At 42.6% G+C, this 23,151-nt stretch overlaps 1 protein-coding gene across 3 annotated transcripts; it reads left to right on the top strand.

Moving 5' to 3' along the window:
* The first annotated feature begins 402 nt into the window (after positions 1-402).
* Positions 403-18,984, top strand: GCG (glucagon). Of its 3 annotated transcripts, XM_081014855.1 has the most exons (7): positions 403-510; positions 5,246-5,346; positions 5,719-5,880; positions 8,997-9,047; positions 13,281-13,418; positions 16,588-16,731; positions 18,809-18,984. In XM_081014855.1, the coding sequence occupies exons 2-7, from the start codon at positions 5,255-5,257 to the stop codon at positions 18,810-18,812; spliced, it is 591 nt and encodes a 196-aa protein (XP_080870981.1). In that variant the 5' UTR covers positions 403-510; positions 5,246-5,254; the 3' UTR covers positions 18,813-18,984. The 3 variants fall into 3 exon arrangements, with proteins under 3 accessions (XP_080870981.1, XP_080870983.1, XP_080870982.1); XM_081014857.1 differs by lacking the exon at positions 5,719-5,880; XM_081014856.1 differs by lacking the exon at positions 13,281-13,418.
* Positions 18,985-23,151: the final 4,167 nt, after the last annotated feature.

Here is a 23,151-nt window from a genome sequence, read left to right as displayed (position 1 = left end):
CCCCCTGTGTTAAAAGGGTTTTTTAGAATACTTCATTCTGGAATGCTTTAAAATGCCTTATTCTGGATCGTGACCACAGTATTTGTGCGATCAAATATGAATTGCATTTAATTGTGCTCGATTCCTACGCTGGGTTGGTCTAATATCACGGTGACAGTTACTTCTTTTGACAGTGACACCTCATTGACTTTGTTAGGCTCTGTGTCAACACTGATGTCACAGAGTAAACAGAACAGACGTGTGAAATCAGTTGTAAAAAAATGGTCAAATGCAAAGAATGGCAAACAACAGAATTCCCCCACCCCACCGCAATTGACTAAGGAAACTGTCAGCAATGATGCACTCCTATAAGTGCTTGCCAGAGCTGAACAGTATATATAGATATCCGTGACTGAACAGGAGAGACCAGCAGACAAATACTCTTGGATCCTCAAGGCTTCCAGAAGTCCCAGAAGAAAGAGACAGCACTGCCTTTCCTGCTTCTCCATAACCCTTCCAAAATACCTACAGGTAAGAAGAATAAGAAAAGTTACCTGTAGTATTCATTGGGAGAACTTCTTGTATGTTTGGCTAACTTAGGCTGCATCAACAGGTTGCTTTGTAATAGTTTTCCTTTTTCTCCCTCTTGATGATAAGCATTGGATTGAGAAACACGATGCAAACTAGTTTAAAATCCATTTTACTCACAAGCTGTGCTGTTTGTAATACTGAAGTAAATGACAACAGGCAGGGAGAAAAAAACTAATTGTATAATTATGATAAAATTATAGACAGATAGAGAGAAAGACTGATTGTATAATTATGAGAAAATTCCTGATGAAAGTGTTGAGGGAGGGTGGTTTGTTTTGTTGTTGTTTTTAAAAAATGAGGATATTTTGTATTTCAATTTTTTGTTTTTTAAAAAAAAGAAAAAGGGAGGTTTAGACCCAGAATCGTTCCTTGTTAAATTAAAGAGCAACATTTCAAAAGCACTACCCTCGTAAGCCAAACAAAATTTGGGAACACTCCAGCCAAAGTTGAGATCTTTCATGCCCCATTAATAGCCAAGGATCTGACTCTGCAATGCAAGAATCTGTGATTGGATTCCCTATTCCTTTTCATTTCTGAAAAGTATTTCAGATGGAGCTCTGTTGCAAGAGAAGGGGGAGTCAGTCCGTTCTCACTTCCTAATTCTTCAGTGCAATAGTACAATCTGCCTGCATGTTTTCCCATCTCCAGCTAGTAGTAGTTTCAGGGTAGGAGAGATTTGCATCACAGAACTGGGTGGGGGTGAGTGTTGAATGTCTCTGACTTAACCATGGCCCCGATCCACATATAGAGACTCCATTGCAATTTTTAGGTACAGGAAGTGATCTTTTACACCTTACATAGGCATTAAAATAGATATCCATATGGGGCGTAGAGGATTCAATGGGAAATAACAATTTATTGGGTACATTGATCTCTTTGTTTTGGAGATAACTTCTCTGTCTTATTCTAAATGATGTAGAATTATAAGCTAAGAACTCTGGTGGCTGAAGCAGCATCACCAATGGATGAATGGTAGAAAACTTTTCTATGTAGTGTATGAGAAAGTTTCAAGGTGATGGGATAATGAGTTGCTGTTCCATCCTAAGCCCCACTCCAAAAAATCTGAAATTAAAAGTGTGTTAATTAACACGTAGGAATCTTATTCTCTTACACCATTTCAGTTCATGTTCCTTACCTCAGTTCACAATAATCATGTTACCCTTTAGCTAGTGTGAGAGAAAAATGATGATGATGATGATTTTATATGCCACCCATCTGACTGGGCTGCCCAAGCCACTCTGGACAGCTTCCAGAAAATTATAAATCTATGGTAAACAACTGTCTTACCTACCCTGGATTATAGCCACCAGTGCCCTATGAGTAGCCTCCAATGTAAGCCATAATTCACCCTTTCCGAAACCATTCTTTAACCAAAGCATAACTATCCCTTGAACTTTGCACTTCTCTGAATTTTGCAATGCACTTCTTCAGCCAAGAATGCAGAAACTAGGGTACAGTGTACATAAATGAACATATATTACAGTAAATAGCATACAAAGATGCATCATATAACGGGAAATTGCAAAAACGCATCTATCAGGAGGAATTGCATGCAAAAATGTGCATATTATGAGAAATTCACGCGGAAATGATGGCGAATTTTCATGAGTACTTTAAAAAAGATTGAAATGTGGAGAACTGGACTTAACAGAAAAATGGGAAACAGAGAAAGCAAAATGGTCAGATTTGCCAATTCCTCGCTCCTAGCAAGGAAGGCAGTTTTCTTCCATATTTGTCAAGCATTCTTTTCCGTTTTACTTTTTGAGCATGGTGTTGGTTTCTTCTTTTGTAAATTGGAACATCACAATGCACCCAAATGATGGTGCACACACCTAGGTTTTTCAACAACAAATAAAATCTTCTGTATACTATTGTATATAGTTTAGCAGCAATACACCTTGATTCTAAACATGCTGGCTTGTAAGCCTGTTTAATTCAACAGAGTTTACTGCTAAGGACTTGTTTTTCAAGTTGCAGCTTTGGGGTTGGTTTTGTTTGTTTTTTTAGTTTAGAGAAAAGGCAAGTAAAAGGTGATATCACAGAAATTTATAAAACCAGGCACGTTATGGAGAAAGCGGTTCGAGAAAAGTTTTCCTCCCTTTCTCATAGTGCAGGAAATTGCAGACCTCCAGTGAAGCTGAATGTTGGAAGATTTAGGGCAGATATGAGAAAGCAGTTCTTCATGCAACACATAGTCAGTCTATGGGACTCGCTCCCCGAGAAGGCAGCAATGGCCACCAATGTGGTTGGCTTTATAAGAGAAGTAGACAAATCCATGGAGGAGATGACGATCAATGGCTACTAGCCACATGCCTGTGCTCTCCCTCCACAGTTAAAGGCAGCAATGCTTCTGAATACCAGTCGCTGGAAGCCATCGGAGGGGAGCATGCTCTCCTGCTTGCAGGTTTCCCACATACACCCGGTTGGCCACTGTGAGAACAGGATGCTGAACTAGATCAGCCATTGACCTGAACCAACAGCCTCTTATTATGTTCTGAAGCTGGGAAAAGGTACTCCTGGCCACAGAGGTCACTTGGCCCTCTAATCACAAAGGTGCATCCATGCGTATTCCAAGCTATGTACTTGATCCTTTACAGGGTGCATCACCCCATCCAGAACAGGCAATTGGCTTATATTTCATTTTTTAAAAATAATATTTATTGATAATTTCAGAATTACAAAAAAGAGAAAAAATAAAAAAACAACTCTACAATACAAAAAAACAATAAAAAAGAGAAAAGCACAAAATATACAATCAGCAAAAGAAAATAAAAAAGAAGAAAAAAGAAAAAAAACCCAAATTGCATATCCATAATTTCCATTTGCTTGTTTCATTGACCTCCTCACACCTCCGTTTTTGTGTTCTAGTTTAGTAATTATTTCAGCAAATTCTTTCCATCTTACTCAATTTTTGTTATAAAATTTATCTTAACAATTTAACCTAATAATTAACTCAACAAATCCTTACCATCTTTCCCCATATTCTGTTATTCAGATTACCTTAATTTATTTAACCTTATCTTACCCCTAAGTACCTTAAGACTTAAATCTTAGTTTCCAAATATACATAGCTCCTGATATCATTTCTGCTAGAGTCGTATAGTTTCATTCCCACATTTTCCCTAATATTCATTAGCTGATTCTAAAATAAAAAATTTCCATTATAAATTCTCAATTGGCTTATATTTCAGACACAGAAGCCACCGACCCAAAAACCTTCCATCTCCCCCAAGGTTCGGACCCTGTTTATTGGCCCTCATTCAATCCACCACTGTGTTTGTGCACTGGTCCAGAGCTTGCATAGCCTCTCTTGATTCAGATGTTGTGGAGAGTGTCTTCATCAGCATATATATTCATCCCTAAGAGAGGCCATCGAGAGCATCAGCTTGAGATTTTTAGAATATCATTGGGAAGAAGCATGCCCTCTTGGGAAATAGCACTAGGAGGCAGCATTGCACTGCTGAAGGACATAAGGAAGGGAGAGCAGGACTGCGTTATTCTTGCAAATCTGAAAAGGAAGGCGGTGGCAGGCAAGGCAGCAGTGGCGGCAGGACAGTTTGTGTGCATTCTTACGAAACATGTTACAAAACAGGGCCTAACATAGCAAAAGAGCTTGTTAGCTTTGATCAAGTCCCGTGCCCCTGCTTTCAGAGTGACGTGGTTGCATAACTCAGTTTTGCAGAATTGTGCCAGTTGTTGGTAACTAAAAATAGAAACCCACATAAAAGTTGTGCCATATCGCAGGGTGCTAGGAATTCCTTTTCGTTATTTACGCAATTGAGTTATGGAGTAATCATGTTTACACTCTCTAAATCAGTGTTTCCCAAACTTGTGTCTCTAGCTGTTTTTTGGACTACAACTCCTATCATCCCTAGCTGGTGAGACCAGTGGTCAGGGATGATGGGAACTATAGTCCAAAAGCAGCTGGAGACTCAAGTTTGGGATACATTGCTCTAAATCATATTTAATCCTCTAAATCCATCTATTAATTTTTAGTCTCTATGGAGATTCATTCCACAGGGAAGGAAGTCAAACTGATTTCAGTGGGTGTCCTTCCAAGAAAGGCTCATATTCATATGTCACACCCCTGTGACAAAAGCTGTTAAGGGTTGTATCTGCTGGACAGCAACACTCCAGGTTGGGGCTGTAAAATCCACTAGTCATGTGGTTTCACCTAGAATGTTTGGAAGACTTTATGCCTGTGCTAGCAACCATTAGGATTTCACTATATTGACACGTAGATTCTTCATAAGCATGGCTTTCCCCCAAAGGTATGGCCATGTGCTTAGCATGCAAACTGTTCCAGAGTCAATCTCTGGCAACTCCAGCTAAACATGTCAGGAACTATGTCGTGGGGAAAACCTCTGCCTGAGATTTTGGGGGAACTGCTGTCAGTCAGAGTGGTACATTAAATGATCCCTACTGCTTTGAACACAAATTGAGGTTTTCAGGCTTATTATAAACTGGGGGCTGGGGTGTGTGAATTAAATGAATGGATCATCTAATCTGGTCTGAGGCTTCTTCCTATGTAAATTCCTCTGGTACACAGAATAGTTCTTTGTGACTTCCACATGGAGGTATAATGGCTGATCCATCTTTCAGTGTCTTCAGGACAGGTCTTGAGTGTATGAAGCAGGCTGCAATGACTATTTCCCCCTCTAACTCTGCCCTACAGGTGACGAAAATGAAAAACATGTACTTTGTGGCTGGGTTGCTTTTAATGATTGTACAGAGCAGCTGGCAAAGTGCCCTTCAAGACAGAGAAGAGAAATCCAGGTAAACACCAGAGATCAAACTTTTAATGCTATAATAACCCAAATGTGGGCTACATATTTTCTGGTAACAGAGTCTGTTTAAGATGCTATCATTTAATCTTGCCACCCCCAAAAAATTGGATAAGCCAGCAGCAAATGAAATTGCCAATTCAACCACTGATGTTTTTGTCCCTTTGGTTTTTGTTGTGTAAGCAAAATCTCTATTTCCCATTACCAAACTGTTATTAAGCAACTAACAATCCTTTCTTAGCAGCCATTATTACTTCTAGTACATTAGTTGCATATCTCTGATGAGGAGCTTGATACATGGTACGGTGACTTTCAAAATGTGCAATTTTCAGTACAAATATTTTGTTACAAACCACACTTATAGATCCTTCAAGGCTTCCCAGGCCGAACTCTTAGATGACTCTAGACAGCTGAATGAAGTGAAACGTCATTCACAAGGTACATTCACCAGCGATTACAGCAAGTACTTGGACACGATACGAGCTCAAGATTTTGTACAGTGGTTAATGAACACTAAAAGAAGCGGGTAAGCAAAATGGACACACCCCACCTGAACCCCCTTATAAATTGCCACATGGCACGCACAAGAAAGTCTTATGCTGGTGTACCTGGTACCATATAAACCAAGGAGACTGCATGATGAGGGGATAACTTCATCCAACTAAATATGTAGAGTTTGGATCAATTCCAAGAGCTTCAGTGTTCATCCATGCATCTGTCCATCCATCCATCCATCCATCCATCCATCCATCCATCAATCAATCCATCTATCCATCCATCCATCCATCCATTCAGTCATCTGTCCAATTGTTTGTTCGTCCATCTATCCATCCTGATTTACAGCCCATTCTATGCTGAGAGATCGGAGCAAATAGCATCACTCGAATCTATTACAAAAGCATCTTTTCACAAAGAACTCAGCATCATCTCTTTGCTGCAAATGTGTCACTCCATAATTTCCAGCACCCTGAGATACAGATGCTAGGTAAATCTCATTTTAACATTTTTCCAACAGGTGTTAGTTGCAATAACTAACAATCAAATGAAAAGTTTTCTGATGCAAAACCCGCTGAAAGGAATGCGAATTGTGCAACAGTAAACACTGTCTACTTGAGCAACTCCCATTTGATCAATAGAGTTAAAGCTGAAGAACATCTGAACCCTTTGGCTACAATCCAGTGCGTGTTTTTTCAATCACGCTCATAGTAGAATGATACTGTGTTGGTGCAGCTATCGTTCCTCCGAACTCTGACTATCATTGCTGGTATGCCTTTTGGCTCATTGCTGAGTGGGGATTTCATCCCTGGTATCTCAGGCCCTAATCAAGCGCTCTAACCAGGACACGGCAATAGCAAAATAAAACCTGTACACTAGAATATCAGTTTTATTTTAAAGCTGTTCCTTTAAAACATCCTATCAGACAATGCATACACACACACACACACATTTTCAGAGATGAGACAATGAGGACCTTTTGAAACATTCAACTCTGTAACTTTGTTATCAGAAGAATGACAAAGTTGTAAGGCCATTAAGTGAAATTATTTTTGGAACAGCTTTATTTGGAAGTTTAACATTACCATATGTAGGATCAAGATAATAACTGCCACGTGGTTTAAAAGAAGATAACACAATAGACAGAACAGTCTACATAGCCTCCTAAAGCACAGCAAGGTATGTTCCAGCTATAGTACTGTAATACACTGGTGCATTTGGGCTGGACTATAGAACACTATACCAAGTGAGACCATTGTCCATCTAACCCACTATTGTCTACACTGACTGGCTGCACCTCCCCAGAGTTTCGTATGGGGTCTTTCTTAGTCCTACTTTCCTAGAGATGCCAGGAACTGAATCTTGGATCTTTAGTATATGAAGCATGTGCCCTTCCCCTAGGAAAAAAAACTGTGCCTTATGTCAGGGTGAGACTATTTCCCCATCAAGCCCAAAGTTATCTACTCTACTACCAGGCACTCTCCAAGCTCTCAAGCAGGTGTTTCTTGTTACCTGCAACCTGATCTTTAACTGGAGACACCATACTGAATCAGGGACCTTCAGTACACAAGGCATATGCACTGAGCTATGGTCTCTTTCCCAGAAGAATGTGGGCCCAAGGAGGAAAGTTATGCATGCAGATATGCACATCCTTAGATGTGAACTGTGTGCATAGCTGGCTACGTGAAACAGACTTGTCCAAGGAAGAAGTTCATTGGATGCATCTCGATGCCCCCTCTGCACAAGGTGAAAGCACAAAGGAAGGAATTGGTCCACTGTGGATCCTACCCATAGTACTGTCGTGCAGTAAAGTAATGGCTTTCAAATTGCTTGCCTTCGGGGAATCCTTACTCTGCTGATTTGTCAACTGAGGAATTCCAGTTCATCTGCCATGGTATTCCTATTCCATTGAAGAAGATGCCAGGAAGTGTTCTGGAGCATCCTCTCACTTCTCAGCCAAGGTGATCAGGCACCAGTGTAGCCCTCAATGAACTGACAGTGTGACCTATAACATTCCCCTGTAGGAGCACTGACAGTGATGGGGAAACTACATTACAGCATTGCTTAGCCACTGATAATCTTCTGACTGAGGACCAGCAGCTAAGCTTCTAAGGAACACCAGCCTTCCCTGGAATACAGCTTGGAAAACCAATGCAGCAAAATCTAAGCAAAAGTAATGTACTATTGGAAACTCCTGAAATAAAGCAACTGTGTTTGTGGGTTTCCTTTTCTTTATTCCACCCCCTCTTTACTTCTCCTTCACAACTTTATGTTGTGATCATTCACCATTTCTCATGCTGACAGCCAAAGTCATTTGGTACTTTGGTGTCTTTCACATGCGTATCAGTATTTGATATGTTGCTGTCCACATACTTCGTTGCCATTGCTGCTTCACTGTCGTGTGTATTGTTGTTGTTTCTCTTTTGGGGTCTTATGTTCACTTCAGCCATCACTGTTGTTCCATCAGTCTGTCGAACAATGCCTTAATCAGATGACATTGGCTAGCAACTTGATAAATGAAGCTCTCTCTTGGTATATGTGAAAGTCTCAGATAATCTAAGAGGTCATGGTCCTACCACTTTATGTTCTGCATAGGGCAAGCAGAGAGCTGCCAGGAAAGGGGTCCCTCTGGAGTGTTGTTGTCTTTGTGGCTGAGTTCATTCTGTGGGCAGCCTCCCTACCCATCAATCCTACAGCCTCCCAGAATGCAAAGGAGAACTTCACAGCCTTCCATTGGTTATGGAATATCAAGAGTGGCTGTGCCAATGTTCCTTTTGAACAGACCACAGCCCATCAGATTAAGCCCAGCTTTTCCCAATAGCCACCCTGGGGTTGATGGTAGTTGTGGTCCTAAACACTTTTGGAGGTGTCTTTCATCCTAAGACACCAAACAGGATTGATCATTCTTAGCTGCTGGGTGCAGTGGTTGGTCAATCAGTTGTAATACATATATAAATTATGTCCCTAACGAAAGACAACGCTGGGATCTTAATAGAATTAAATGCAGACGTAATGGAATTCCTATATGATTCTTGTTGTATACATTTAAGCTTGTAATAGTTAACTGATGTGCAATGCCCCTCCCCCGTCTACATATCTGTGCAAATGTAATTTTAATAACCTAATGCCTATGGACCTCTGCTGCAGACAAGGACGTGAAGAGAGTGAGAAAGAAAACCTCCTGGACAATCTCTCAAGGTATTTTAAGTAATTTCAGATTTTTTTTAACACAGGGAATATAAAAAAACAGATCCTAAACCAATTTGACTAGGGTACTTCCAGGTGGGCAGTTGATTGAGTACTCATTCCTCTTGGTTTGCAGGGAGATTAGAGAATTCTGGCTATTTAACAAGCTTTTTTTCTGATCTGTTTGTGGAGAAGTTAGGTGACAGTTGTGTCAAGGCAAGTGTTATCCCACACTTTCCAGCACATTTCCCAGCCACCTTCCTTACTTCAAAAAGTCCAATCTTTTGGGAAAGCGGGTTTGTTCCATTCCCCTATAAATTTGCCAGCACGTGACTGCATCCCACCTGAAAACACCAACAGTCTGGAAGTGCTCTCAGTTTATATATACATACACACACACAATCTGGAAAACATTAGCCCTCGAGTGCAATAGCGTGCTACATGGATGCTATTGCCTATGAAGAATCTCCCCTCTCAATGCTGACAATGCAGATCTGACCATCTGGTGGGAGAGAAGGTGTGCCTCCTGGAAAAAGTTCTCCCAACACGTAATGTCTACATATGATGATGCTTATAGCAGCTGTGGGGAAGCTTGGCCCTTCCTGATGCTGCTGAACCTCATCTCCCATCAACCACAGCAAACTTGGCCAGCAATGGTGGGGTTCACAGTTCAGCTACATCCAGAGGGCCAAAGGTTTCTCACACCCACCTTAGAGCTAGACCGGAATGGCAGTGGTTCTCCAGAGCCTCAGGCAGAGGTTCCCCCTCCCCAAGTGTTGCTGCCTGATCCTTTTATCTGGTAACATTAGGGATTGAGTTTGAGACCTTTTGCACGCAGATCAAATCTACCACTGAACTATGGCTGTCCTCTCAGGGTGTACCAAATGTGGCTTTTTGTACACAGTAGCTTTTTGTGAAGTTATGTGTGCATGGAAACCTCTTTCTGCTTGTGCATGATCCTTCCTGGATTGGGGGTGACTTCTCTTTCATGGCTGTTCCATTCCATGACAGTGACACACAAATAGACGGGCTTAGGGCAGTAGCTCAAGTTAGATTTTTATAATGAATTCAAGTATAGTCAGGTAAAAACAATGATGTCTGCTAGTTTCAGACATGATATCACAGGTAGCTGTTCCCTTGGCATTGTGGACAAGTGTGTTGTTAGAACCACCCACACCTGCCTTTTGGATTATGTTCTCTTGATTGATCATGATGCCCGGTCTACTTCACACATTAGGTGGGGGTAAATACCAAGTGGATACATGATACCATGTGGTGCAGGTTGCAGGGAACCAGAGCCCATCACAGCTTCCTGACACATGCACCTGTGCAATGCACCTGTTTGCGTACATTATATTTTTACTTGTGGATGTAAAATATGTTATATGTAGTCATGTCCACAAGGAGTGTGAAGTAGTCCTTAGCTAACAAGCTTACAGAGTTTTACATAGGTTTACACTAAATGCCTTTAACGGTGCTTCTCAAAATATGTAGACATTCAACTCATGAATCTAACACAGACACAAGAATCACTAAGCATAATGTAATTCAGTGGAGGGGGAAAAACCAAGGGATTTTAAAAATGTTGGTGGGGAAAGTGAAACGGGATCCAGCATAAAACTTAACAAAAATAATATGCATATAGGGAATAGTTTTACTATGCATGAACTTCCAAACAAACAGAAATGCAGTAGTGATATGTTTGTGGAAATCTGAAATGGCGGGGAATAGCAAGGGAAGATTCAGTATGACTCGGGTATCGCATCAGGAAAGGTTGGGAACACATCCATTTTCCATTTGAGGTGTCTTTGGGAAGAATTCTCAGAAAGATGGTCTACACTAGAGGCGGCCACTGATTCACTTCTTTCCCCTACCCTATCAGCCCCTACCCTCATTGATCCCAGAATGAAAAGAGGTTTCTGGATGAATGGAATCTTTGACACCTTTGATTTGGCTGGGCATTTTGTGTGTGGGAGGGAATGGAACCCTTTAGCAAAACTCATGGCCGGCAAAAGGTTGATGGAAGCACCTTCACCGTTAAGCACATCCTGATTCCTCATCAAGCGATACATCTCCATACCCGTGCTGTATGTCCTCTTGCTGTAGAGGTACTATTGTGGACAACTGTTTACAGATGCCATAAAGGGGACAATTCAAACCCCAAACCTGCTGGGTTGAGAGAGGTCAGCTCAAGAGGATCTTCAGCTCAGCCAGCTTTTTCCTGGCATAGCTGGGCTCTGCCAGCATAAGCTCCAAATCCTGATTCAGTTAGCAAAATGCTAGTGAAACATCTTCATCCTGGTGGAGCAAGCTGAATCAAATCAAGTGGACCTTACATTGGTATAAGTTCCTTACCCTAGATCTTAACTCTGTTCAGCTAAGTCATGTGATTTAGCAAGCCTGCAGAGGTACATCAGCAAAAAGGGGTGCTGTTAAGTGAAACTCTGTCTTAAAGACTTGTTTTCCCTCTGCCAGACTTGGCCAGCTCAGCTGCCAGTAGCCCTACTCCTGAACTGAGTTTGGAATAGGGGTAACTAACACTGGCTTCAGTCAAGCGGGTCCCACTGGCTTACTATACTTAGGATTGCTTGGTCTGCTAAATGCTAGAATTTGCAATGAGATACAGGTGTGGATCACATTGTTGTGGTGTCAGCAGTTGCTTGAGGCAAATCTTCCTAACCGAATAGTAGGTTTGATTGAGCCGCGGGGGGGGGGGGGGAGTACAGATTTCTTCTTTACCAGTATCTAAACTGGGCTGGCACTAGAGCCATTTCCTTGTGGATGTGTTGGGGGGAGGGCAGCAGGAGTCTCCTTTGAAGACCTTAATAGCTCTTGTCCTGCAGTGGAGCTGTCTCCTTAATTCCTGGAATCAGAGAGCCAGTCAAATAACCTTCCATGCTAATTTTGACAACCAAACTGGCTTATTGGGAATGCAGACCAAATGTGTCCAAGTGCAAGTTAGCACTTTGGAAAGCAGTCGTATGGAACCTAGAACTGCCCCACTTCTTTCCAGGTGGACACAACTGAATCTGACCTAACCACTCACACTCTCCCTTTTCTCTCCCTTTGGTCCCTGGTGTGGGCTAAACCTTCTCCTTCCCTCTGAGGATACTTAGATCTCTACCCATTGAGAATCATCTGGTCCAATCTGCAATGCCTCCTATTTCTATTTCTTGGTCATGCTAGAATGGGATGGGCAGTTGAACTGACATGATCTGTCTATGCTCTCTGTGGCTGCCTCAACCACAATGCCTCCAACTCAGGAGTGTTATGTCCAGAGAGCCACCTCGGAGCACCTCTAGTTGCTTCCCTGAAGCAGCAGTCTGTGTCTGGTGGGTGGGCAATGGTGGTGGCCGCAGTCACAGTGAATGGTGGGCTGGCTGCAGTGGTGGTGGCAGTGGTGGCCGGTGGATCCACGAGTGGTGGATGGAGTAGGCAGTCTGCCACCTGAGATGCGTGTGTCACATGGCTCATTATAGGGTCAGCACAAGAGAGAGAGAGAGAGAGAGAGAGAGAGAGAGAGAGAGAGAGAGAGAGAGATGGAAGAGATGCTGGGAGCAAAAAGACAAAGCAAGAAGGCAGCCTGAGTCATGAGTAGGGATGGGGTTTGCAGTCACTGACCAGCTCATTTGTTTTTCACATCATGCTTGCTCAAATTCTCTCTGTTTCAGTCTACTATTCATTCATCACATGTCAGCTCGGTCCAATCTCTCTCCCTCTCCTTTTAAAATATCATAACTGACTTTGGTTCACCTTTGTTGCGATAACTTTTTTGCACAATGGATTTTGCTCTTTGTCGTTCTGCTGCCATTGCATTCATCGCTGACCATCATAATCGAGCATCCATCTGCACACCCCCAGGCAGATTGTGATTTGCTTGTCTTGCAGTGTCTTTGTTTTCTTCTTCCTGCAATGCAACAGAGGCGTTGGTGTGCCCGACCCACGGCTAGTGCCATCATCTTAGCTAAGCAGAGTTCATAGGAGCACACATTTCAGAAGCGCAGCCAATCTGAGTTTGAAAGGGGCTGTACAGTTACAACAGCCAACTTCAACACACAGCCTTTCAGTTTGTTATTTTCTTGCCACCGCCGCAGCCGGTCTTGTTAAATATTGCTAACACTTGCCCGAGGCGCAATCGGCTCTCAAAGCTTGCAAACGAGTGGATGAAGCTGTGCTTGTGTGCATGCACGATTATTGTGAAATTCACCAGCGTTCCTAGTTCTAAGGCTACTACTCTTCTTTTAGCAACGGACTCGCCAGGCGTCATGCTGAATACGAGAGACATGCTGATGGCACCTTCACCAGTGACATCAGCTCTTACTTGGAGAGCCAAGCTGCCAAGGAGTTCATTGCTTGGCTAGCAAATGGAGGAGGAAGAAGAGAGTAAGAATCCATCTGTTGCTAAGCATTTCTTAGCTTTTTTGGGGGGTGGGGGGATTAATACCAATCGAAGCCTGCTGGAACCACAATGTATTGCTCCCACACCTTCCTCACTGTATTTCATAGTCTTCTTTTGTAATTGAAAATGTTGTCATGGGTGTGGAATGATCCACCTGCCAATTAAAACGTAGTTCTTTTGAGACTTTGGTTGTGCTGTTTCATGCTCGAATGGGTCACGTTTTCTCCATGAGGTCAAGTGGTACAGAAGATCAATGTTGGTTTCACGTTTCCTCTGCTTTCTTCCCTATCCTGCTTTGCTTCCATTCAAACGTCTTGCACCCGGCTTCTTGACCACCCCAAGTTCTGTCAACCCCAATCTCTCTGGTTCCCCGTTTGCCCCAGGATCCCAATCTGCCGCTGTTCCCAGCATCCTCCTTTCCCTTCCATTTTTCCCCGTTTCCAAAGTTTGTACAAACTCCTCCTCTTCAAGCCTCTCCTTCTTCTCCCCTCCTTTTCAAGAAGTTGCTGCTAAAAACTCATCATCACACTGTCACTGTCTTTCCCATCCCTTTACAAAAGGGTGTTTGTGTGTGTGTGTGCCTTCCCACTCTTGCTGTGTGTTACGTTGAATATATTTACCCCTCCTTTCCTGCCTCAAAGCATCCCATAACATTAGGCTGCCAACACCTCCATCAGTAACCTGTACTCCATCAGTAACCACCTACATCCTGTTCTCACCACTCTCGTGACAACCTCCTTTTCTTTTTGATCCTTTTGGCCTGTTCTACCCACTGCTGCTGACTTTGATCCATCTTCCTCAGTGACTGCACATTTGGAACGGCATCTTTCTGCCTCCGTTCCTTCCCTTAATAAGCCCACTCAGAGACGTCTGCAAGCCCCCTACACATTTTTGCCTGTGCGGCCTGGCAGTCGAAAGATCAACACGCTTTGTCCCATCTGTACTTGTTTTGTACCTTTAGACTGTGAGCTCTTTCTGAGCAGGGCCCAACTTCCTTCCTGCCTTTCTTCCTCCTTCCCTCGATTCTGTGCTCAAAATCTATATTGCCAGCTGTAAAAGACACTGCGTATGCCATAGGAGCGCCATAAAAATTGATTATGACATTGCTGTAATGATGATAGCAAAATGAGATCTGAGAGTCAAACACGGTGATGCATGTTGGAAGTTAGGAAGAAAGACAACTGAGAGTAAAAAAAAAGGAATTTCTGAAACACCTGGTTATAGATAACTTTGGGCATTTCAGTGGCTCTTGAGAAGATACCTGTGGCAATGGCTGGAGAGGGATGGTGGAGATGATAATAATCTGATAGACAAAAACACATTTTTGTAATTGGCAGCAAGGCATGGTATATGTCTGTTCTTACCTGTCCTACTGGATATCAGTCACTGAATCAGAAACAAAAAGAGAAAGCAACCATACAAGATGGGAAAGCAACACTCCTCTTTTGCACTCTGTTTCCTATAACATAGTGGCTCATGTTGCATGCAAACGCATGGGGTGGTTTGCTTTGGTTTAAAAGAAAACCGTGATTGTAAGGAGAAAAGCAACAAAATGGGCCGTGTAGCCCTTGGCTCACCCTTTACCCTGGGAGGGGCAAATTGGACCAGAGAAATGGCAAGTGGGAAAGGGTTAAGCATGCCACATTTCTGCTCAAAATATGCCCCCGTTTTTCTTCTCTTAAAAACACAACCGTGTAATTATCCCTGAGACCTTTTATAGCTTTGAGAGAATGTAATGGTTCTTTAAAACTGACTCTGCTGCTTTGATATTATTACCAGTCAAATCTAAGACATTAGTTTGGCAAAGATCACAGCAAGCCACAGTTCTCTTGTTTGTGTACCTGCTGAAAGCAACCCCCAAGGCCATTAAAACAGGGCCAGTATTCCTCTCTGTATGCTTATATGCTTACACATCATCAAAAAGATCGAGGAAAATAATATTGCAGGCTATTGCAGATTCTCTACAAAACCCATCAGGACTCCTTGATGTTGCTGACAGCCAGATATTTTGACACATTTCCCCCTCTCTCCTCCCAGCCCCTTCCTAGGAATTAAATCTAGAGATTAAGAAGTAATAAATAAATAAATGATGAAACAGTCAGCTCTGATGTGGGGACATTTAATTCTGAAGTATATTGGGTTCAGCATGCTTGGAATACATTTTTATATTGCCTTTTGCTTCCAACAGTAGCACTGGAACCCTCGGTTTGATATTGTATCTTCTGTTTCTGAACTTGATTAAAATTCTGAGCAAGGAATACTGAACTTTTTCTCAGGAAATGTTTGTTCTGTTGTCATTCCTGTGGTCTCACGCAGCGGAGCTGGCTCACATGATACTAAGAAACTTGTTCTCTTGTGAAATAATTTAAAAATTGTTTGCGTCCATATACATCCTCTCACACAGAAGGATATTACTGTCTAGGATGAGGCAAACAACTTTATTCTCTGGAAATACAGCTCTCAGAGAATACTGAAATACTGCATCAACATTCTCAAAGCGTTTAGACAGAAGGTTCCCCGGGTGATGATGAATCAACAGTAGAGATAGCTGTCTCTTGTACATATTTGAAGGCTCCCATCCATAACCTGCTTAATCTGGAGCAGTCCCACTTATTTAAAATGGATCTGCGGCTCCAGAAACGTTTCCTGAACCCACTAGCGGGAATTCAGTACTAGAATAAGATGTTTGGATTCAATGTCATAGCTGCTCAATGCTAGATTAATCCCAACTGGTGAGATTTGGTATTACATGCTGAAATTAATAGCAGCTGTGTGTAATATTTGGTCAGGCGAACACTATTGAAGCATGAAGAAGCCCAAGTTAAACACTTTAAAGTTCCATTTATTTAGGCAGATAAGTATGAGCTTTAAAACCTGCCACTGAAATCATCAGGACATTAAAAGCTCTCAGTCTTGGCTGAAAGTGCCAAACGTTTGCCCTTTGCAAGCTGTTATGAATTATTATTATTTTTTCTTTAAGAAACCATTTTATAGGTCTGCAAACATGTCCTTAGTGCTATTTTGCTAGAAGATACAAAAACTTGGCCCTATACATTTTTTGCTGGGGAGAATTTGAGCAACATTAAGGATTAGGCAGGGGGTATATTTATTCTGACCCACAAGGATGTTATTTGTCCATTTCCCCTCTTTAAGTTTCTCAGAAGGAGCTGGAGCGGCCGCAAACGTTGGCAGAAGACATGCGGATGGCACTTTCACCAGCGATTACCACAAATTCCTGGATGAGGAGGCTGGCAAAGAGTTCCTGAAGTGGCTGATGAGCAACAAACCAACTCAGAGGTGCCTGAATTTTGGCTAACTGTAGACCAGCTTTTGTTGGATTGCCTATTAGCAGGTGTTAGTGGGGAATGCTGCTTATTTCCACTTAGTTATTCATTTACACCAGGAACGGCCAACCTCCTGTCTGTAGGGCTGGATCTACAGCTCAGCCCCCCAAACATTTTATCCAGCTCCCCCAAAGTTTGTCAGTTTTGGTGGTGATGACAAAAGGAAAGTAGACCATGCGGTGAGAAGGTCAGTGATGTGTGTGTGTGAACATCTTATGTGGGAGAGAGTGAATGTGTGAGTACTTTTGTGTTCAGGTCCTGCTTCCAGCTTCTCATAGGCATCTGGTTGGCTAACTATGAGAACAGAATTCTAGACTGGATGGGTCTTTGGTCTGATTCAGCTGGCTTCTCTTATGTTCTTATGTTGGGTGGTGACACAACCACCTTCGGCCACAATCACCCCCGGTATGTGGCCCCTGCAGAATTGGTTGGCCATATGCATGTACAGTGTTGGAAATGTTTTACGAATGATTTTAACTTTGTAAAAAGAGTGTGGGTATTTTCGGAGGACCCTGTGGGTTTCCCCCAGATTTCTGCCGGACAGATGTTCCTAATATGTCCATCATGCAAACCAACAAACCGTTTTTCCACACATGGATGGGGAGCAGGTTAAAAAGCACTTGTATACTTGCTGTTTGCATGACTGAGGAGTTTCAGCCAGAGAAGTATATGAAGAAAACCCCTTTCAGTATACCTCTGGATGTGTGCTGCGTATGGACTCCAAGGGTTCAGCAACTATGGCCATCAGGACAAGGATTTCCACTTCCACAACAGGACTTTCTCTGCTCCCCCATGCCCTGCACCTGCCTCAAATTTGCTCCAGAGGGTTGACGTAACCCCTAGAACAGATTTAGGGGGTGCACAAGGGGAGAAGAGGAGAATAATGTTCTGTCAGTGCAAGCAGAAATCTGGAACACTGAGGTAGCATTACATTTATGCAACCCAAAGCCTCTTCCATGTGGCAATGGCAGCAGATCCCACCATTATGGAGAAGGCAGCCACCTCAGGTAGCAAAAATGGAGGCACCTTTGAAAGGAAGCGGATTTGCCAGGCACTGAATTATTGGGGGGGGGGGGGGAGGAAATATTTTTGTCCCAGTGTGCCTGGATGTCAGTCATGTTTTTATCAATGTTTAGTTTTAGAAGCAGTGCCTTCTTTTGCAATGGCTCTCACTAGTATGGCGTACCGGGACTTCATTTTTTGCTGCTCATGTAAGGCATTATATGCTCCTCCCTTGAACCATAGCTGTCAACGTTTCCCCTTTTTTAAGGGAAATTCCCTTATTCTGAATAGGATTCCTCGCAAGAAAAGGGGAAAGTTGACAGCTATGCCTCGAACGTTTATCACAATAGGAGTGCAGTAGTACCTCGGGTTACAAACACCTCGGGTTACAAACACTTCAGGTTACAGACTCCGCTAAACCGGAAGTAGTACCTTGGGTTAAGAACTTTACCTCAGGATGACAACAGAAATTGTGCAGCGGCACGGCAGCAGCAGGAGGCCCCATTAGCTAAAGTGGTACCTCAGGTAAAGAACGGTTTCAGGTTAAGAACGGACCTCCAGAACGAATTAAGTTCATAACCAGAGGTACCACTGTACTAGGATCTCTCTCTCTCTCTTTTTACACACCCACCCCCCTGCAAAACCTCCAATGAGAGGTAAAACTTAGAGCAGAGGTTCCCAAAACTGTGGTCCACAGACCTTCTGGTTTCCATGAGCTTCATTTTGGCAGCATGTGGCATATCTGTGTCTTTGTGGTTGAAGACAGGAAATGGTATCTCCATTGCATTAAATGTTCACATTGATCTTTAATTGCATTTTATTGCTTCTTTCATTCTGTGGAATAAAATACCACCGGATAAAAAATAAGAGAGGCACTAAAAATACCTTTAAAAATCATACAGCGTGTCACAATGGCCACAACAGGCAGAAAAATAGTTAAGTGGTCCACAAAGAACCTCCACAATTCTCTTTCCTTTTTTAAAAAATCTCTCTCTGTGTGCGCTAACAATTTTTATTGTGTTTTTCAGATAGAGCATACAGACCACACATAAAATATGAATACAGAACTAATCCCCCAAACAGAGAGAGACAGAAGATTGCAGAAGACGCAGAGTTGCCTTGCATAAAAACAACTTCGCCTTCAGGAGATGCTTTAAATCCAATCCTAATAATAAACTTCACATGATCCACAAATTCAAAAATACTCTGGGAACCCTTCTAGCATTATTATTATTACCACCACACTTATTTGTGTAAGAAATAAAGCTCCCCCAATCCCCTCAGAAGGTGTCCTTGTCTTTTTGTGCCCCTAGCCATCCTTACCGTTAAATTTCCAGCAAGAGCTACCTGCCAGAGATGCAGCAATTTTCAAGCGCTCCATGGGAATTTTGTTTAAGGGAGTGGGAGACCACTGGCTTGGAAACCACTGTGGCAATTAAGTGGGGTTTCAATTAATTAATTAATTAATTAATTATCCTATAACTAATTATAGGAATAAAGTTCTATTCCCCTTAAAATCAATGTGAAACTCCCCCACCCCCCACCCCCCAAAATACAAATGAGGTCATCAGGGCAGGATTGCAGCAGAAGGATTTAACCCTTTCCTCCCTTGCTGAAGTCCTGAGGAAACTGCTGTTTTTGACACCAATGCAAACAACAGCTTCAGATGAAGGATCTCTTCAGGACCACAGTGGGGGTGGGGGTGGGATGGTTAAATACCCACCAGGTCTGTTGTGATCCTGAAAATTGTCACTCATTCCCCAGCTTATTCTATTTGTATCTTTTTTATATTAAAAAAAAAATAATGAGCAAATTAAATCCAGGATGCAATTAGCATCCCGTCTGGAAGGGACCTCACTCATTGCTGGAAATCTCATCTATAGCATCCTTAATATCCACCCAACTATCCCACAAAAACATCAAAAGCTTCACTGGATCAGACCAAGACCCAAGGAGCTCAGGCTTCTTGTTTACAGTAATCAGCTAGATGCCCCTATCAATAAATGTGTGGAGACAGTCGTGACCAGTGCTGTGATTAGGTGATTTTAGATTCTGGACTTAAAGATCTTAATGGTTTTACAAGCAGTGACCTCTTTTAAGGGCTACTTCAAAATGTGGCAAACCAACCCATGTGTTGCTGAATTGGGGGGGGGGTTGTCCTCCTGTTCGTTCTGCTGAGCAGGGCACTTGACATTTCCCTGAAGGTCCTGCCCAAATGGCGCCCCTGGTTATGATTTTTGTCTTTAGCATCTGACAGACATTTTCAGTGCAGGTATAAGGACAGTAGAGCTAAATATTAAGCTGTAACGATTAACCCTTCATTAGCATAAAGACACATATTTACAGTTTCCTAGATATCATTGAACATATTCACAAGTAGCAGAAGGATGACTTTTTGTTGTCGTGAGCACAGAGAGTTTATAGTGCAGAACTTAGCGCAGAACTGCACCACGGTCCATTTTCTCACCTTTCTAGCTGCTGCCTTGGCCAGAGGGCTCAAGCACTCACAATCTACATCTGAAATGTTGTTGCTGTTGTTACCTTCCTCCAAAGATGTGAGAATGACAAAGCTGGGGTTTCTACACAGTGTCCTATCACAGGGCTAGCCAATGGGACTAGCCAACACCTCCAGATGTTTTGGGGCTGAAAATCCCATAAGCCCTAGCCACATGGCCTGCAGTCATGAATGCTGGGAGTTGTAGTCCCATCAAACATGGACACCCAGCCCTAAGAAATGATACTTTCCATAGAACTCTTCTAAAGAATACTGCTCAGGAGGACAGGAAAGCACACAGCTCAGCTGAGACAAAATATAGTAGTTTTGCTGATTTCAGCAGGAAAGCCAAGGACTGTGGCAGTCATATATGCCCACTAATTTTCAAGAAGTCTGAACTCTGCCTTTGAGACCATTTGGGATTTTTAAAATGCACATCATTGCCTGGTTTGGGATGGCTGTGTTTTGCAGCACTGCAGGACTATTTCAGAGCTGACTTTATGATCTGCTTCTCAGATGACTTGGCATGGATGGGCGGAAGCCAAAGTGCTGTAATTAGAGATCAGTGTTGTAAATTAACTGTTCCTAGTTTTCTCTGAAAACAGCATGCAGGTCTGAGTCACACTTCCCCCCTTTTTTTAAATAAGCACAATACAAAATAGATTCGTTCCCTTAAAAAGTGGAAATGTGCAAATTTCCATGGAGAGAAATTAGGTGGTAGTAGTAGCAGGATCGGGAAGAAAACTGAAATTTCCACACCAAGGGAAGTATGGATGGAAGAACTCAGGGAAATAATAGAAATTCCCAAAATGCCCAACACAATTGGGGTGGGGTGATTTCTCTGCCATATTTGCAACACTGCCATTTCTTGCAGAAGACAGAGACAGGTTTATCCCTTTTTGCTGCACCATGCAATGTTTGGGGGTTTGGTAGTGGTGGTGGTGGAGCGTAGTGGTAGCATTTATCCTGCTGTGCTTTCAGCAAGTGTACTGGTGGCCTCTGCAGTGATGGAAGTTCTCCTCCCTCAGCTGAGCCCAGAAGAGTGGAACCTTCGCCTCATCCCATTTTCTGATTGTCCTGTTGAGCATCTGTTACCAATTGCCCACAAAGCACAAGGGGAGATAGTTATTCTGTTTTGTACCCATCCTAAACTTGCAACAGCTCCTTCTTGCAGGAAAACCAGGAAAGCTGTCCTGCTGATATTGGTCAGGATCTGTGCCCTCAGATAGGGCAACATAGTGAATATCATGCAATTCTTCACCAAAGGTTATAAGGATTCCTTTAAAAATAATTAGATTTAAAGGTACCAAGGACAAAAAAACCCAACCCCTTATTTGTCATATGGCAGGTTCGATCCATTCTGGATGGACTGGCATGCCTGAAAATTTCATCACTTCTGTCAAAGGGGAAGGAAAGTTACAACAGGATGGAACCTGAGCAGAATCATTCACCCCAAGAAGTTCTCTCAAACTTCTTCAAGGTTCTCTGGACACCAAATCAGAGTCTGAACCAAACTTGTGGTCAGTTGATATATTACAAGGGCTATTATCTACCCTGGAAGACAATCAGGGGAGAGCTTTTCAACCTTTTCCACTTCATTGTTTTCTTTTTTCCTGTGAAAAAAACCACAAGTGTGTGCATTTGATTTCAGCAGAAAAACCTCCAGTGGCAAAGAGTTAAGAAATTCCTTCCCCACAGATGTATTTCAAGGCAGATTTCAGCCTTCGTGGGTACATTAAAGTATCCTGTATAGAAAGGATGGGGAACATGTGGCTTTCCAGTTGTTTTTGGAATTCCAGTTCCAATCATCCTCAGTCAGCATGCCCCATTGTCAAGGATGATGGGTGTTGAGAATTCACGGTGGGGTCAAACGTTCCCCATCTGTAAGGTTCCTCTTACTGATCTCTTAAGTTTCCCTCTAAATAGCACTTTCATGGCCCATCCTCCCACCTCCCCGCTCCCAGCCTGACATATGATTGCCTTTATCATATGATCTCCTTCTCTCGTGCGGTTTGTTCTACCCAAACCTTTCCAGTTAGACAAACAGCCTTTCATTGCGTTTGCTGTGGTTAGAAAAGCACAGAGGCCTGACAACTGGCTTCTTTGCGGAGTCTTTGCGAGAGAATTCCCCCTAGAGAGCTATGCGAAGCTTAAGTTTCAGTTTCTGCTATGAATAACTCCACTTGTGGTGTGTAGATAATATGCTATGCTGTGTTTGTCAGTATATCTGGGTAGGAGTGGGGGGTGGGGAGATTAGAGCTATGCTAAAGTGAAGCTATTAGAAAAGTCCACCCCCCCCCCGAAGCTTCACAATGTAAGGCGGAAGAATGCATTAAGAAGGCAAAGGGTTTCTTTTGAATTCCTCTGAGTTTCATGCAGCTACTTCTGATATTGTTTATATCTGAGTACTGCTGACGGGGATGTGTACAAGGATCTAATTTCTCTTAGACTCATAACTGTAGGTGGGTGGTAATTACAGTTCTCTCTAAAGACTGCTGCCCCAAAAAATCCTATCCGAACTTAAAAGCAAATGGACAGGAACAAGATAGCTGTTGGAAGTGACTCCTTGAGGATGAGAAGTGTGGTGGAAGTGGTTTTGCCACATCCGCTTTGCCTTCCTTCAAAACAAATTCCTTAGGATGCAGAAAATGTATGCCAAAATCACTTTCACTGTACTTTAAAGTGTGTATGTCTCAATGAATATTATTCAGAAGTGCCTATTGCACTTGATCGTTTAGTGTGTTTCCACACCAAATATCAACACCAACATCCTCAAAAATGTAATTTTTTTTGAGGGCTAAAAAAACAACAGCCCCACCCTGACCCCAAAAAGGCAGATAAAGGTCAAATCCACATCATACATTATTATTTTTTGGA

Source organism: Podarcis pityusensis (genome assembly GCF_964106645.2).
Source record: "Podarcis pityusensis genome assembly, chromosome: 1".
NCBI lineage: Eukaryota > Metazoa > Chordata > Lepidosauria > Squamata > Lacertidae > Podarcis > Podarcis pityusensis.
The sequence above is the reverse complement of the archived record's forward strand: the minus strand, read 5'-3'. Positions and strand labels throughout refer to the sequence as shown.

Coding starts and splice junctions, on each gene's coding strand:
- GCG (XM_081014855.1), top strand. CDS start 5,255: ATGAAAAACATGTACTTTGTGGCTGGGTTGCTTTTAATGATTGTACAG. Junction 5,347..5,718: donor GACAGAGAAGAGAAATCCAG/GTAAACACCAGA, acceptor CCACACTTATAG/ATCCTTCAAGGCTTCCCAGG. Junction 5,881..8,996: donor ATGAACACTAAAAGAAGCGG/GTAAGCAAAATG, acceptor CCTCTGCTGCAG/ACAAGGACGTGAAGAGAGTG.